Here is a 17900-nt window from a genome sequence, read left to right as displayed (position 1 = left end):
ATGGTAAGCACACAGTTATGAGTGCCCACTGACTTCCACAGTATTTGTTTTTCTTACTATGGAAGTCGATGGGTACCGTCAACTGTGTTCAGACTCATAAAGACAGAATTTAAATATTTGGGTGAACTGTCCCTTTAAATGCATGCAGTAACTAATAGGCCTCATCTAAAGTCTGCATTCCTGATCCTGCAAGCTGGCACAAAGCGGGCGTCTGCCTCTCATCTCTGTCCCCAAGCACAAGGCATCTGAACTGCTAACTTGCAGCAAATTAAGTACAGACCACATGTTTTCCAGTGTTTTTGTTTAGTCTTGTTAGCATTTATTTGCACAAGGAGAAACCATGTGCACCTCCTTGTGGGCATATTTGGTAGTGCAGACTGATTATAATGCATGTGATTTTATATATAACTGCATTAAAGCCATATATGTTTTTTTTATTTTTAGGGGCAGTTATGGGAACGACTCATCAGATGGGCTCTTTACTTCTAATTGTATCACGACAGGAACGTTTGTGACTCCGGTTCATGAAGTTTTGGAATGGGAATGTTGCACTTTTCCCTGTGCCAAAAGACTGAATGCTTTCTTTTGTTATTTTCCTGTTCTCCAGTTTTTTTACTAACACAGCCATTGGTTGCTTTTCTACCATGGGCTGTAAAATGGTACATTTGAGAGGTGACTTTAAGGGATCTGATCATTTATAAGCCAGTTGCACAATGTTTGTATGCAGGTAGGGGACTTCAGTTTCACTGACCCCATGAAGTCTTTTTTTATTTTGTTCGTCTTTTTAACATTCCTCTTTGCAAGTGTTAACTCGCTGTGTATTGTTAATGAAGCTACGATTAATCGAATAGAAATACTTATTCACAAGTTTGTATTTTGACTAGTTAATGTTCATATATAGCTGCTACAGTTCAATGTCTAATGTGTCCAACCCGCACCTCTCTCGGGTTATGTGTTTATTGTGACACCACAGAAAACTTTACCAGAGCAAAACTCATTTATAATCTCAAACATTTTAAGTGCGTAAGAAATATAAAAAATATATATACATGCTAGTCTGTATGAAGTGTTCACTTTTCCCCTCCTGACAGCCTTTTCAACAATATCTGTGATACTGTGATGGTTTCTGATAAATCAGGAGTTTATTGAAAAGTTTAAGTTATGGACCCTGTGGGTTTGATAGATATTTCTTTTCTTTTGGGTTGTCATTATAATTATTATTATTTTAAAATAATGTCCCTTAACCACTTGCCATTGTAAGTAATTTTGGCAGAAACTGTGAAGTAATTTGAAGGAGCGTGGTGTTTAACCTTCGACTATTCTCTTCAGTAAATCTAACTAGTTTGTGTTGCGTACATCTTTACCACAAGTATTAACGAATTATGGAGCTAATGACTTTTCTATTTACACAATATTCTTTAGAATGATTTTATATGGCTTATAGAGGTTCGTATTTTGTATTTTATAGATACTTCACTGGCATTTATGTAACTAGGCATTTTTACCACTGCATTATATGACAGTGTACATATTTCTACATGAAAGGAGTTAGTGTAACTGATAGAAAATGAATAATAAAGGAAGACATTAATTATAAATGAGAGACATTTGGCGCTGCTTAAATCAGATAATGCAGTTATCAGTCAGTCAGCTTCTAGAAGTGCTGTATAGGTAGTGTGTATGTGGTAACATCAGCAAAGTCATTTACTATATTTGTTATTGAAAACTGCACATGAATACTTTGCTTTGGTTTAACACATCTCCCTACATATTAACTAGTTTGTTTCGCTTGTTACATATTTCAAAGGGACCTCACAAATTGTTGTTTTTTATATTTTTGCATTGATTACATTAACCTTTACTTTCCATCCGACAACTGTCCTGTGAACCTGTATTTAAGTTTACTTGTGTAGCATTTTAATTTGAGATATAGCAATGCTAATGAAATCTTGAATGTTAATAAAGTATTTACTCCACATTTCTCCGAAGTCTGTTTAAAGTTTTTAAAGGTGCTCTAAGCGAATTGAAGCGTTTTAGACCATAAAACATTTTTTATTACATACCGGAAACATCTCCTCACTATCTGCTTGCTGCCTGTCCGCTGATCAAACTGTAAAAAAACGCGATCTCTGTAGACAGCCCAGGCTTCACAAACGGCAATATCAACAAATGGCCAAACCTAGCAGCACAAAACAAAACAAAGTATTCCAGCCAATAAACGACAAGAAGGATTTGGGGGTGGGGGTTGGGCGCGTTCATGAAAGCACGGAAGGGAGGGGGAGGAGTTAGCTACGCTCTGTCTGTTTGAAAACAGTTCAAACATCAACAGGAAGTGACGTCGCACATTATTAGCTTAGAGCGCCTTTAAGGGGGAACTGCATGGGTGGTCTTTGTAGACTGGTTGTACATTTAAATGTATACACTCTAAAAAATAATTCAGGGGATCTGTTACCACTTCCTTATCTATTGCATTTGTGAACATTAAAAATTCTTATTTAAAGTATTTTAAGTTGCAAACATTTTGAGTTTTCCTGATATAAAAATGTTGGTAATTCATCAACTTATTATTGTGTGTAACTTCATCTTAAATATCTGCAGCAGTTTAAAACAATATTTAAGATGTGGTAATTTAAAGGTGCAATATGTAGAATTTTCACCACTAGGGGTCGCTTTTACACAACAACACAAGCGAAGCTTAATAAGCACCTTTTGTCCGATTCAGGTTTTCCTTTGGTCTGTAAGTGTGTATTAGTGCATGTTAATGATATGCAAAAGGTACAAACCCCAAAGTAAACGATGACACAAGTTATCATCTCCAACGTAAATCTCATTTCTTGGACTACAACAAACACACGGATTGTAGGCAACAGTTTACTTCCTGGGATTGGTGATGTAGACAAGACCGACATTATCATAATTCCTCCCGCTTGGACTCACAGCCTGTAAGTTAACTCCTGTCAGCTTGCATTGTGAGCAAATCTTTCAAACATGGTAAGGAGCGTTACATTTCCTGCTGACGTCAGAGGTATTCAGGCCAATCACAAAGTACAGATTAGCTGCCAATCAGGGACACAGAGCTTTTCAAATCTGTGCATCAAGAGAGAAATTTGGAGCTACAAAAATGTACGGTATGTGGAAAGTAATGTGTTTTTTTTACAATAAACCATGCGAACACATTGTGTTTTACCAAATACACAAAATACATCGTTTTTTGCAATGAAATAGGTGCACTTTAATGACTTTATGAAGGAGATTGGAACGATGAGAGATGTTTTCACCAGCCAGAGATGGAATTTGCTAATCATGTTTTTAACCTGAACGTTTGATCACATTGTTTATGCCATCATAATGAATTCGCTGCAAGGCACAATAGCGCCATGGTAGATGCTGTATAACCACCACTTCCACATTTGTCCACTTGTGTTGCCCATCGTTTCTATAACCTGAGAATAGCATGGATATTAAATCGCTGAAAATGTGAAAATTACTTTGGTTTTTTTTTCGGGTGGATCATCAAGACACAGTCAATTCCTTTAAAAAATTGTTAAAGATTTATCTTTTTAAGAAAGCATTTAATTTTTAAAAAAATTTTGTATTATACTGTCTGTTAACATGTATTACTATGAATTTAATGTATTTTAATGTATTACCTTTTTTTAATGTCCTCCGTAATATGTAAGATGTCCTTGAGTGTCTAGAAAGGTGTCGGCCAAATAAAATGTATTATTATTATTATTACTATTGGTTCTCCTAGTTGTCAATCAGGAGTGTTGCGCAATTGCATTTTTTTTAAAAAGTGAAGGCGGCGGTTCTTTTCTAAAATTCGAGAAAATCCTCCGCTACACCTTTAACTAAAAGAGAAATTAGGCAAACTGTTGCATATTTTTTTGGTTGAATCAAAACAATATTTTTTTTAGGGTGTATCATGTAATGCATTGTAAGTTGCTTTGGATCTTTGGCATGTATTAAACTGTAAATACAGTAAATCAACAATAAAGCAAAAGTCTTTGAGACTTTTACAAAGCTTAGGTCGGACCAGAGTCTGAAATATTTTACAAACTATCCTACAAACAGAATCTTGAAAAATAGTTTTTGTTTATTAAAGACAATTTAGTGCTTATTTCATTCAACCTACATAACACAAAACAAAACAAAACAAAACAACAAAGACACATTACACAATTTGCAGAATTTACAGGAAATTGTATTTAGATTTGAGCTGACTCTGGCTACTGCATCATATCATCCTCCTCCTCATCATCATCTTCATCAAAGTAACGTTCCTCTGCATCCCGACTAACAATATCCAGGTTATCATAATCTGGGTTCTCATCCACTTCGCTGCAATGTGAATATTTGGGTTACAGTTATTGTGGAATTGTGTTATAAAAATAGATTTTCATTACAATTAGTGTATTTTTTATGGTTAGCTCAGACAATTTCTAGATTCTCAAGTACTATTCTTTAACCTGTAATTGAAATCATCCTTGCCATCCAGGAATCGCTGATGCATTTGACTCAAAAATTCTTCCCTCAGCATTGTCTTCTCATCTGCATTCGGCTCCCACTCCGCCTGTCTGGGCTCATCGAGGTCTAAAACATAGATGTGCATTCATCTATCAAACGTTTTTAATTGAATCACTCTTATGACTCATACACGGAAATCCCTCACCTTCCTCATCTGACTCCTCCGCTCCACACTGCTCCCTCTCCTGATCCTCCTCCAGGCGGTTCTGAATCAGTTTTTCCTGATAGGAATTGATAAGCAGGTCGGAGAGTCCCTTTGGGCCATTCCTCATGGACTCCTCTGAGCGCTCAAAGATTTCCTCTTCACTCAGGTACTGTCCGATGTACTGCTCGTACAGGAGTGGATCTCGCAAGCGCATCTCTTCCTCACTGAAGTACTGGCCACCTGCCAAAGAAAAACAAAGATGCTGATGAAAATTAGATTATCTTCTTTTTTAAAGGGATAGTTCGGCCAAAAATGATATTTAACCCATGATTTACTCACCCCCAAGCTGTCCGAGTTGCATATGTCCATCGTTTTTCAGACAAACACATTTTCGGATATTTTATAAAATGTTTTAGATCTTTCAGCTGATTAAATGTAATGTTTCGGGGTCCAGCCATAGTCCACGACCTTCAAGTCCAAAAAAAGTGCGTCCATCCTTCACAAATTAAATCCAAACGGCTCCAGGATGATAAACAAAGGTCTTCTGATGGTAATCCGTGCGGTGTTGTTGTAGAAATATCCATATTTAAAACTTTATTAACAAAAATAAATACCTTCCGTTAGCGCCGCCATCTTAGTCGCGTCCTCATTCAGGATGAGAGCTTACGCAGGTTACGGAGGCTACTCTGCTGCTGCTCTGTGCCCCCCCCTCCGAATTTGTCATACGTCACTAAGAAAAGTGCGTACACTACGCTAATACTCTCTCCTGAATACAGAGGAGTCTAAGATGGCGGCGCTACCGGAAGGTAGTTATTTTCGTTAATAAAGATTTAAATATGGATATTTCTACAACAACACCGCGCGGATTACCCTCAGAAGACCTTTGTTTATCATCTTGGAGCCGTTTGGATTTAATTTGTGAAGGATGGACGCACTTTTTTTGGACTTGAAGGTCGTGGACCCCGTAACATTACATTTAATCAACTGAAAGATCTAAAACATTTTCTAAAATATCCGAAAATGTGTTTGTCTGAAAAACGATGGACATATGCAACTCGTACAGCTTGGGGGTGAGTAAATCATGGGTTTAATATCATTTTTGGCCGAACTATCCCTTTAAGCAGTAGGTTTAAATTTGTAATTGCAATACCAAATGATCTAATAGTAAGAAATATTACTGTACTTGCTAGTCATTAATTGGACTAAGCTGTTTTTGTTAAAAAAATGTAATCTGGTGAAATCTTGATGTGAGAAAATCCCAATGCGTACCCTTTTGAAGCGCACGGAGAGCTGCATAGCGATGGTTACGAACTCTTGTCCGACTGGCTGTGTTGGATGCCCGTCTCTGAATTTCCTTGCAGTAATATTGTACCCTGCATTCATTGCTCAGGTGAGAGAAAGCCTTTGTGTGCTCCGGCTTCAGATGGGCCTGATAACGCTCCAGAAAGACTAAGGGCTTGGATTTGTACTGATCTAGTAAAAACTCCTTCCTCTCCTCCAGTGTAAGGTCTGGTTCTCCCAGCTGCTGGCTTTTTACTGGACTCCCACTGGCTGCTATAACCTCCAGCATTGAACTGAGACAGCTAGATAGTTCATCCTGAGAAAACAGTGTGAATAAGATTAGAAAGACTTGTAGATTTATATAAACCGAACACATTACTAAAATGACAGCATTTTACCTTTAGATACGGAGATTCTTGGCAATCTTCTTCACCCATCTCAAAGCTACTGGCTGTTTGATCATCCTTGACATCCGTGTCTGTAGGACATTTGGTGCATGACTTGATTCCTCCACACATCTTCTGCACGTGTCAACAGTGGTGTGGTTAGTAGTAGTGACATTAACAGATTTACATAAGCTGATGATCATATGATGATATCTTACCTCTGCCTGTATATTTGAAGATTCTGGACATCCCTCAGTTGCTTCAGGGCTGTTGGTGTTTTGACACTCATCGAGTTTGCTGCTGCATGGCTCGATTTCACCCCACAATATTGTCTTCTGCCTGATCGCGTCTGTCCCACAGCTGTTTTGACTCTGCCCTGTTTGGGTGCACGGTTCGATTTCTCCCCACATTTTGTATTTTCTACCTCGGACTGCCGTGTCTGCTGATAGTTAAGTGTGCAGTGTTATTCTGACACGCTACTTTAATATTCCAAACATAACGCAATGCTACGTTTTATCGTTACTCCAAAACACGGTTTATCTATTCCCGACTAGTTAAATATGTCACATGCATTCGTATTTCAGTGTATATATTTTACATTAACTTTTTTAATAGTCCAGCATTTTTAAACAACAACAACAACAACGTTGTTCGTTCTGCCCATCGGTGCAGCAACAATATCGGCTCAGTAGGAAACAGTCATTAATACTCATTGGTTCCGTTTGTTCCTTCGTGTATTTGTTCACCTCTATCCAGCAGATGGCGCTAAACTCAAGCTTTTGACAGCTCTGTCTCTGTCCGTTTTTCAATCCGGAGTCTTATTTCAGAATATTAACAAATATTCAGTTGACTATTATTCTTAGTTAATCGTAAATTGTTGTAATATGCACATGGTGAGGCGAATGCAATGCTCAGTTCACTTAAATAAACCAGGTTTAATGACGTATGCAGCCTGCATGCGACCTGCGCAAGACAGCAGCCTTCGGATTGAGAAACGGCCTCTGTGTTTATCTTGTCAGAAACCTGCAATTCAGAATAAATATCAAGGCGATAAATCTTTCTGAAACGTCTCTAGGAAATTTCAGAGCGTATTATTAAGTTTCATTTGTGTATTATTTATAATTCCTATAGGCTATAATTTTCACGGTAAGTACTGAATACCACTCCCCCTCACCCTTATGTTAGCATAAACTTATATCATGTTTATCGATCCCGCCAAAATGTCAAGCACAGTTTCTGCTAACAAAACTGTTTTAATGTGTCCATTTTTATATTATTTCAGGGATATGTTACACGTATGGCTGCAGAATATTAATGTAGACTTTAAAGTTTTTTGAGGGTGAGTGAAGAAGTTTTTATTTTTGGATGACTTTACTGCCCGAAGAATATTGACGTAACGTTAGATATAAAAACAGAAGTGTTACTTTGAAATGTCGATAGTGATATACTTGCACAATCAGTGAAAGTTACTTAGTAAAGTAATGCATTACAATATTAAGTTACTCCCAAAAAAATTTAACTAATTGTGTTACTTAGTTACTTTTCATGGAAAGTAATACTTACATTACTTTTTAGTTACTTTTGCGTTACTTTTTCTTGGCTGAGGCTTGATCTCTTTCAGGCCTTGCAGGTGTTTTTATGACTGAAAAGTTCTGCATTCAGAAATTGCATATTTCATCATAAAAATGTTGAGCTCTGGCCTGCCGTCTCAGTTTCTGATTCAAACTGTTACCACACACGCATAGAGTGCATAATGTGACTACATTTAGTTTAATTCACTACATATGTTTTTTAATTGAATTAATTAAACTCAAAAGTAACTTGCATTACTTTAAAAAAAAGTAACTCAAATATTAATGTGTACATTATGCATTACTTTACTCGTTACTTCGGAAAAGTAATATTAGTACCTAATGCACCTTACTTGTACTGCGACTCCCAACACTGTGCATACAAGTAATTTTTTTATTTATAATAAAATGTTCAGGGTGTCCACATGAAAAAATACTTTAGTAAACAAGCCACTTTAGTGTTTTTGAACCTTACTTTAGTAAATATTATTTGTTGTGTAGTAATTACAATTTTTTAAAAGGTAGTAATATAGTACAGTTCACTGTAGTAACTATTAAAGTATACTTCAGTATTATCATGTGTGGGTGGTAGCAATGTTATTTAAACACTTGGGCTATGGCTGAGAACCCGGCAGTTCAAATACATACAGGTGAAATGTGGGAGTTTGTCAGCACTCCTGCTGTTACTGTGATCCTATATGTGCTTATATTACATTTAAACAAGACATTCAACTATTTCAAGGTCATTATGACTTCACACTTTCAATATCTGACAATATATGCCAGTTTGTCTTTTGTTATAGACTGACACAAGACAAATGTGCCCCTGACTGTGAAATCCATGTTAAAATCTTATAATCTAATAATTAGATTAGGAACATCGAAATTAGATTTCATTTTTTGACGTGGTCTTACTAAGTCAATATTAAAGATAATAATTTTTTTTTCACACAAAGATATCAAATTTAAATGTTTACGGCTTATGTTAATAAAAGTAAATCACTAAAAATAACTTTAGGTTGGTTTCACAGGCTGGGTCACAAATTTGCATGTAGATGAACACATTTTTAATGACAGTTTAATATATTAATAAAGAACAGATTTTTAATGTTTAAAGGAACAGTATGTAAGAAATGTATATAAATGAATCATTAAATGGCCCTGAAATGTCACTAGACATAAGAAATAATTTTCATTTCAAATACTTATATCACTGACAACATTGGTCTAGCCAGGATATTATCATTTAAAAAGTGGAGTTGCAGTCCTCAACTGATGTTTATGTTGTCATGTTGTGTATTAGCCACTAGCTGTGTGATTGCAGTACCAGTTTAAGCCACACGTTTTGTGATTGCAATACCAGTTTTGGCCACAATCCTACATACTGTTCCTTTAAATAAACTAGGAAATAAATGACACAAATTATTTTTATTTTGCAATAAAAAGATTTATCTGTAGAATAATCTTTCAGATTAGTTGTGATCATTACAGAATTAAAGGTAGAAATACAGTCCTATAGCTTTTCGAACACCTTTGATTTATTAACCAAGTCATATCAAACAAAACAATCAAACTTATTGCAGACAGTTTGCTTAAAATGAAAGTCTAACAGAAGACAAAAAAAGACAGAGAAATTACCGTCATCATGAAAGCTTGAGGAAAATGCTTCGATTATTTATTGAAGGGTTAAGGATATTAGGCTGTTTGATGGCAAAAGCTTATATTCAAAAAACAGCTAAGAATAATCACATGCTCAAAGTGAGCACTACTCTGTCCATACAGCTCTATCATTTACTCAATTGCAATTCCAAAAAAAAATCCCATCAGTCCTCTTGCAGTTACCCTATGATATATGAAACACTGCACACATTAGTTTTAAATTCCAATATTAAATTGATGTGAATATTATGTTGTCCGCTAGACTACATACTTTTATCTTTCATGAACTTTCCTAAATTTCTTGCACTCATCTTCTCAACATAGATTCATAAAATATTGCATTAGACAACAATAAGTGGGTTTACTTCTACAAAGAGGAATACCTTGTTATTACATCCCAGTGCAATTGGATAAGTCTACAAATAGAAAATATCTGAAAATCAAAATATCAAAACTTCAAAAACATCCTGGTTCGTATTTCTAACCCTTTCAAAAACACATGCAACTAGGTTTCCCTCTTCATCTTTTGAGGAAATCCAGATTCAAGGAAGATAGTAAATGATCACAGGACAAAATCTGCATCGACTATTTTAAATCTGAAACTGAGGTGATGCATTGATGACACTGGATATGTAAATAGTTTTGAGTTGTGTCGCACAGGATTTTCAGGTATAGTTAACCTGTAAAACTAGGCCAATGGCATAGTTTGACTATACATAAATTATGTTGATACAATCTTAAAAAAAGAAACATTTCTTTGTGTTTCTTTTATCAAAGTGTTGTCTCACTCATTGTTGCAGGCACAAATCTAAAAGTGCCATTTCAAGGCTAAACAGATCAAAAAATAGATCAGACATCTGCAGAAATCAACTCTCTTAGTCTTCACCTATGACAATAAAAACTTTTGAAGAAACAGAACAAGGTCACATTTACAATTGAATTAGTTTGTCCTTTACATGCAAACGTGTGGTCATAAATCAGGTTACAATGTAAAGTGTAGTGGAAATCTTAATATACATTTTGAGATGAACCTGGGTGTGGTAAAGGGTTGTGTATGTATGTGAGATGCACGTTACTGGCTATAAGTAAAGTGAGCAACCTAACTGGGTGAACTTACAGAAACATTTATAGCGTATTGCACTCAGGCTACAGATCATTTGTAGTTTGGTTCTCATTGGATGTATATAATACGACACAGCCCTCCTCCCAATAGAAAAATAAAAATCATCTCAATATCAGTAGGCCTAAACAGACTATAATTGATCCCACAGCTATTCGATTTAAAAAAAAAAGTACATTCACAAGACGACAGAGGACGATTCAAATTGATATGTGCAAAAACATTATATATCTCTATAAAAAATATGTGCATATGAATAGAGCTCGTTTCTTCACTAATACAATATGATCTCTATTTACACATTATGAGTCAGTAAAGTACATACCATGTACAGCTCTTATTATATAGTCTTTTTAAATCTGTATACTCTGTCTTTACATAAAACATAAGCAATGCTCATGACAAGGAGAGGAAAGACCAACAAATATTATACAGATGGTACATAACACTACACATCCTGAACTCAAATCAATGTGATTGAGCACTGGGATTAAAGTAAGAACCAGAGTTCCATTTGGAAACCTGAAATTGCATATCCCATGTTCAACACCTCGCCCGATCACCAGTCAGATCAAAAGCTGTGCCCACTAGGATCGGCTGGCTTTCATGATGATATTACATTTGAAAATGAAAAAGGAAAACTTTGGCTACAGAAAGAGGTCAAAGTCCCCTGTTCAACTAGTGTGCAGACGGTAAAATTTACCTAAAGCCACCCAAATTACTTAATGTTTACAGAGCTGAAGTCTGTGGATTCTTCAAATCTACTGTCGAAGGGAGGTGGCTGTGTGCTTTCACACAAAATGCCCGCCAGACCGCTCTTTGTGGTGGGGTGCGGTAGGGACAGATACTCGGCACAGTGAGAGGGGTGCCGCTCTACTTTGATGAGCGGCTGGGTAGACAGCTGGTTCTCCGGCAAATCCAGAGAGTCCCGCTGCAGGGCCAGGTCATACGACGGCGTCCTCCTCCGCAGTAACATGCTGCTCACCGTCAGCTTTTTCATGGACGTGAGAGAGGCAGGGGCCTCCGTTTCAAATGGCGGCTCTATGGAGATACAAGGAGGACTCATCTTTTTCTTCCTGGGAATGTGCAATGACTGTCCACGGACTGGAGCGTGCCTCTTCTCACCGAGGTCTTGACCGAATACCCCATTGTCTACCGAAGGGCAAATCTCAATTGAGTGCCTGCGATGGTCGTCCGTACAGTAGGGTTTTTCCAGAAAACCCTCCGTGTCCACGCTGAAACACTTCTTTGGGTCTTTAATGCTCAACTCGGCTAAGTTGGCAGCACTGCTGCAATTCTTCACCGGGACTGGAAGCAGCATCCCTGAGGTGGTGTAGGGAGACAGCGAGTGACTGCGTGCTTCTGCCTGGACCCCTGTCCACAGTCCTGCTGTACTGTTGATGTTGCAGACCTCATCGTCCGCCAGATCAGCTGAGTCAAACATGGAGCCACTGGGGCTGGTGGTTCTGCTGCTGCTGGCCTGACTTGGAGGTCGAGATGGGATGTTGTGCTGGCTCTGGGGATGCTGGAAGGTGTGGACGCTGGGTGCTAGCAAAGGCGATCCCTGGGAACTGTTGGCGCAAGAAATCCGTGGAACGTGCAGCTTGAAGCTTCCTGTAGTCTTCCCTGCTTGTCTGTGAAGATTGTCTTTGGAGTCTGAACCTTGCGCATCGATTGAGTCATTTTTTATCGCCTCCTAAAAGAATAAACATACAGTAGTATAACATATCAGAATAGCCTGCAATTAGTGGATCTCATTTCTACAAATCATGCTAGAATATACCTGTCTTCGTAGAGTCCTGTCTATGCTATGGGTTGGAGAGGGCTTGGGAGGGGGGATTTTGGGGAGGCAGTATAATTGGGAATGAGGAGGAACACCAGGGACCTGGAGCAGGGAATAGCCTTCGCATGGTTGGGAGTGAACCGAGGTGATGGAGCCTATAGCAAAGGAGTGTTTACACGTTCCATGAATTACATCGTTATTTTTACACAAAGTCATTATCTCAAACTGAAAAATAAAGTCTTAAGTACCTAATTCAAGGTACCCCTGACTTGGTTCCACCTCTTCCAGTGGATACGGAGCACTGGCCGGTCTCACAGGGCGAAACATGTAGCTGTCATTGGGCAGAGAATGCATCCTTGACACCGACATTTTCCGCGGAGAGAGCAAATTGTCCTGAGTTCTCTGCACCTCCTCATCCTGTGAAAGAGATATGTATGCCTCTGCTTATCTTTTTTTATGCCTTCACACATAAACTCACAAACCCATAAACACTTTGAGCCAACCTAGCTAGATTCATTCACCGGCTCGCTGCAGCTGACAAAGCAAATAGACTGTTTGCTCAAGCAGCCCACGAGGGGTAACAAATGTTCCTGGCTTCCCCTCAGAGCCACACATATTGCTGCTGTCTGCATCCCCTGAGCAAATTTTCTTTGTATTGTTAACAATCAGCAACCAATAAAAACAAACACAATTCTGTTCCCTACAGCAAACTGATGCTGCTCCTTATAGACAATAATCACAGAACTTTACAGTATCACTATATCCATTAGTTTAAATTTTCCTGACGAGAGTCCAGAAAATATCTTTCTATAAGCATGTTGTGTGGACATAACAAAAGAGGGCTTTTTTGTGGGACATACGTTGTACTGCGAGTTAAAATATGAGGAGCTCAGAAAATAAGAGGAGCTCAAATGCAAAATCAGCCACCTCCGCCAAAAATGAGATAATGATATTACCGAATGCTCTCGGCACGTATTATAGCTTCATTAAAAACGTTCACTTCAAATCTGCTTAATCCTGGCCTCAGGCCATTCAAAATACCGGTCTTTTGGCAGAATCCATTAAAGGATGGGTTCAATGGTATTTCATGCAGTCTGACTTATTAACACAGTTTAAGAGTTGGTTTCCTCGTGCTAAACAAATGCAAAGTGTCAAAAAAGTAGTTGGACGTTTTACATAGTATTTCTATGCCGAATGCACTTTGCCAGGGTTCCTATAAGTTTGGGAAAGTTTTTTTCAGACACGGGTACATCTTACGTCTCATGGCTAGGCCTTGCGTATCATTTCTTTTTATGGGCACTTCCCCCTGAAATGCACGCCCACACGTCAATCAGCGGAAAAGAATCGAAGAACCGAGGACGCTAGAACTCACAGGCATCACTTCACGCGATAGCTTTGTTTCATATCAAAAAATCAACAATGGCTCAAAAATGAAGTGTTTCTTGATTTAAGGAGAAGAAAGCCAGCATTAAGGAAACAATGGATATAGTTTGTTTATCCGTGGTAGTAGCGAAGTTTTGCGTGTGTGTTTGTTAAAAGCTGGATTTCATTGAAAAGTCCCAACTGGGTCATGAGTAGCATGCGGTCAATAAGACTTCTGTGTTGTGTTGGAAATCTGTGCCTAAGTGAATATAATGTACGAACGTGTAATGAATCATAAGTTATCCAGTATTATATACAGTGTTGCTTGGCACATGACTCGCTCCTCCCGCAGCTCGTAACTCCTACTTCCGAATGTTTTTCGGAAAGAATTGCTAGAGCTGATCTGTCTTTTATAAATCTGATAAAACTAAAGACTCTTTGGAGATATGAAGGATGTAATACTACTCTTTAGGTACTCAAGATTACCATCAGATACGCAGAGACAGCATGTGTTATGGGAGCTTTAAATGAAAACATATTTACAAGAAAACATATCAGACGCACTTCATATACAAACCAGAAGCAATAATAATTTTAATAAATAATAAAAGCAATAATACATTTTTATTTTATAATTGTGTTTTCATTAGAGGAAAAATACTAGCTGCACAAAACTTTAGGGTTATTTTCTAAATGTAGAAAAAAGACTATTGTGAAATGAAGCCGTTTCCATTAATCGATAAATGCGACTGAAACATAATTTTTCCTCTCGTGATATGTAATTCCAAACATCACGTCGACTGATGTTGGTGTGGTTACTAATCACATCCACCGCACTAGGCATTATTTTTACCCAGAGGAGACGTAAGAGTATTATTCAAACATTGATGCCAAGCAAAGTCCTGGCCCTTATACTTAGGAGCGGCAACATATAGGTGTTTCTTGGAGATGAGAGTACATTATAATAAATCAAAAGAGATGTAGGAGTGTTATCCAAACATTACTGGCAAGAAAAACCTCTTAGACTTGGCAGCAGACACTTATTGAGGTGTTTCTGGGAGGTTTCATTATGTACCGCATCATCTTCAAATAATAATTTCCAAGCAGTTTTGCAAAGTACTACTAAAACTAATTGCCTGAAAAACCAACTAATGTGAACGTAAATACTTACTTGCGAATTATGGGAGTTTTTGTGAAATTGCTGTGCTTCTATTGGCCGTATTTTCAATTCACAATTTCAATTAGCAAAACTTAAAGGTGGAAATGGAAACGCAGCTAATGTTAACTCTTTCACCGCCAGCGTTTTTAAAAAAAAGTTGCCAGCCAGCGCCAGCGTTTTTCATGGTTTTTCAAGTTTAATGCCTTCCAGAAAATGTTTTTCTTTAAATAAATAAACATACAATATACCAAATGAAAGAACCGACCCTCTGCTTTCAAACAAAAAAACCCGTTTCATCTTACCTTTAGTGGTTCTTTTGCAATCAGCTTTTGAATATGGGTAGGTTTTTGCAAAAACACCATATTTTGAGCAAAAAGCAAAAATAATTCCATTTTTGTGACGGACTTTTCATAGAGATCCCATTCAGAGCGATCTTTAAAACAGACACGGACATGCAGCAGCTTGCCACAGGGCAATACTTCCGGTTTTAAAAAGTTGCGGAAGGGCGCCTCCTGGTGGATAATAGCGGAATTGCGGAAAGACGGAAAATCTCGTCATTGGTGGGGAAGCGTTTTCTCTTAATTGACGAGATATCTCGTCAATGGCGGGGAAAGAGTTAAGAGTTATGACATTTCTCTGGAAAATCGCTGTAAAATCTAATAACGAAATCATGGGAAATTGTTATGTATTATTCTTATTAAATTATATGTAAATTAGCTTCTTTGCTCTTATTTACCCTTGATTGACCAATGACATTTGTTTTAATGTAATCAGATGCAGACAGGTCAATACAATCATATTAGGTAAAAATGTTCGACCAGAATCAAATCAGTTAATTAAGTTTTCATTAAGGAAGCATGCGAAGTGTGTTATTAGTGTACTATTTCAATGTTAGTTGGTTTACCTGCCCAGGTGAATCGGCACGTGGGCCTACATAAGTTGCTTTGCCCTCAGGCCCTAAAGAGCTCCCTGCAGAGACGTTGCTGAGACGGCGAGCCATTTCAATCTCCATCTCGATCTCGGCGTCCATTTCTGCATCTTCTTTAGCTTCCTTGTTGCTCTCCTCCAGGTGTTTCATCAAAACGGCCACCACAACATTAACCAGCACAAACTGAGCGATTAGCACAAAAGTAACAAAGTAGATGGGGGAGACCAGGGGCAGGTAGCTGAGGCAGTGCTTGTCATCTGTAGTGCACTCCCGCAGAGTGTCCTACACATACACAACGCATGTTAGTAACCAATACAGTTCCAAGTGGACCAAAGGTGAAATCAGCATTGCAGTACCTTCATTATGCCATTCCAGTTGTCCCCAGTTGACACTCTGAATAATGTTAAAAAAGCCATTCCAAAGTTCTCAAACGTTGCGTGTCGACTTAGTCCTTCACAAGGGTTTTTTTCATTGCATTCTACATATAAATATCAGTAGACAATGATTAGAAAAGAATTTTAAACACATCTTCCTACATACAAAAAGCAGCTCTGCTCCTAATATGTGTTGTCTAATGTGGCGAGAGCCCTTCATATCACCATTAAAAGGGCAAATGAGCCATTAACTGACACAATAATAAGCACTTATTTTAAAGTTGAAGGCTAATGAAAATAATTAAAGGGCTTGCCCTTTAAGAGAAAGCATAATCCTGTCAGAGACAAGGATATACAAGTAGCTTTAAAACATCTTTTTGAGCCTCTGGACAATTAGACAAAACAACTGACACTGCAGAGGCAAGATCCAAAGATCAACAGAGCTAATTTAGGCTATTTCCCCATTATGACAGTACTGTAGTCTGAAGAGAGCACTAAAACTGAGAAACATGCCTTTGGAGACCAATGTTTCTGACCTAAAAACGAAAATGGCAGCTAAGTGAAGAGCAAAGCCGCTAAAACTGTGAAATGGTGAGCTCTGCATGAACAGTGTGCACGATTGCGGCGCTGACCTAGTTTCCCAAAAAGCTCCACGCCAAGCGCTGCATAAATGAAGAAGAGGAGCATGAACAGCAAACCCAGATTTCCCACCTAAAGGAAGCAAGCACATTATCACAGTATGTTATTGAACAATCAATCATGGAAAGTAGCGCTGCGTCACTATGAAACTTTTTCTCTCTCCTCCCCCATAGATGTAAACAAGCAGACATATATTGTGCTATATATCCACAAACATATAGTATGTATATTTACGTATATGCACACTCGGTTACCTGTGGTAAAGCCTGCATTACTGTATCTAACAGTGCTCTCATGCCTGTGGCCATCTTCAGAAGCTTCAGTACTGTAGGCAAGAGCAGTAAAATTATGATCTTAGCTCAAAAAACAAACACATTTCTGGCTATTTGCAATAGAAATACCTCTGGCTATCCTCAGCACCCTCATAATGCGGATAATGGTGGGGTTGATGGGCAGTGCTGCATTCATCTTGATCTCTTCCAGCGTGATGCCCATGATAGAGAGCAGGACTATGGCTAGATCCAGCTGGTTCCATCTGCCAGCATATTACAACATTGAATTGCACAGTTAAAACACAACACCCGGCAATAACCATCGCTTTTAGCTAATCTGCGTCTAAGCATTAGACAAGCTGAGCAAACAAACCATAAACAGGTTTATGAGCATATTGCAAATATATCAACATACGGTTGATTGCACCTGAACATATGCTAATCTGCAAATAATGATAAACGGGGGGGTCGTGACTCTTTTTAATTTACTGAGTTTCATTTAACTGAAACAAATGATTCATCAAGTTCCCCATGCATAACACAAGGCACCACATATATTAAAACACGATTTAATCACACTGTCATCCTTTATCACCAAGGTGTTTTACAGTGTGAAGTTACTGTGTGAAAATGTACATACAAATTCATTTGAAGATTTAAATGCTTGACTGGGTGTTGTATTACAGTGGTGTTT

The 17900-nt window shown here is 38.0% G+C and overlaps 3 protein-coding genes across 4 annotated transcripts in view; 1 reads left to right on the top strand and 2 right to left on the bottom strand.

Moving 5' to 3' along the window:
- Positions 1-1982, top strand: part of llgl1 (LLGL scribble cell polarity complex component 1) — a 41547-nt gene extending 39565 nt beyond the window's left edge. The window contains exon 23 of the mRNA XM_065265859.2: positions 445-1982. The gene's annotated coding sequence lies outside the window, so the exon portion shown is untranslated. The remainder of the gene's footprint in view (positions 1-444) is intronic.
- A 2096-nt stretch (positions 1983-4078) lies between these two features.
- ccdc97 (coiled-coil domain containing 97) lies at positions 4079-7018 on the bottom strand. The gene is made up of 6 exons (XM_065265899.2): positions 6558-7018; positions 6352-6474; positions 5942-6269; positions 4673-4912; positions 4470-4593; positions 4079-4341 (listed from the first exon to the last, which is right to left on the bottom strand). The coding sequence occupies exons 1-6, from the start codon at positions 6747-6749 to the stop codon at positions 4230-4232; spliced, it is 1119 nt and encodes a 372-aa protein (XP_065121971.1). The 5' UTR covers positions 6750-7018; the 3' UTR covers positions 4079-4229.
- A 2408-nt stretch (positions 7019-9426) lies between these two features.
- Positions 9427-17900, bottom strand: part of cacna1ha (calcium channel, voltage-dependent, T type, alpha 1H subunit a) — a 60793-nt gene continuing 52319 nt past the window's right edge. For both annotated transcript variants that reach the window (XM_073814020.1, XM_065265964.2), the window contains exons 26-33: positions 17336-17469; positions 17189-17259; positions 16928-17006; positions 16278-16399; positions 15898-16203; positions 12721-12889; positions 12473-12627; positions 9427-12385 (exon numbers count right to left, since the gene is read on the bottom strand). In XM_073814020.1, coding sequence (XP_073670121.1) covers positions 11408-12385; positions 12473-12627; positions 12721-12889; positions 15898-16203; positions 16278-16399; positions 16928-17006; positions 17189-17259; positions 17336-17469 — 2014 coding nt within the window. In that variant the 3' untranslated portion in view covers positions 9427-11407. The remainder of the gene's footprint in view (positions 12386-12472; positions 12628-12720; positions 12890-15897; positions 16204-16277; positions 16400-16927; positions 17007-17188; positions 17260-17335; positions 17470-17900) is intronic.

Source organism: Paramisgurnus dabryanus, chromosome 3 (assembly GCF_030506205.2).
Source record: "Paramisgurnus dabryanus chromosome 3, PD_genome_1.1, whole genome shotgun sequence".
NCBI classification, from domain to species: domain Eukaryota; kingdom Metazoa; phylum Chordata; class Actinopteri; order Cypriniformes; family Cobitidae; genus Paramisgurnus; species Paramisgurnus dabryanus.
The sequence above is the reverse complement of the archived record's forward strand: the minus strand, read 5'-3'. Positions and strand labels throughout refer to the sequence as shown.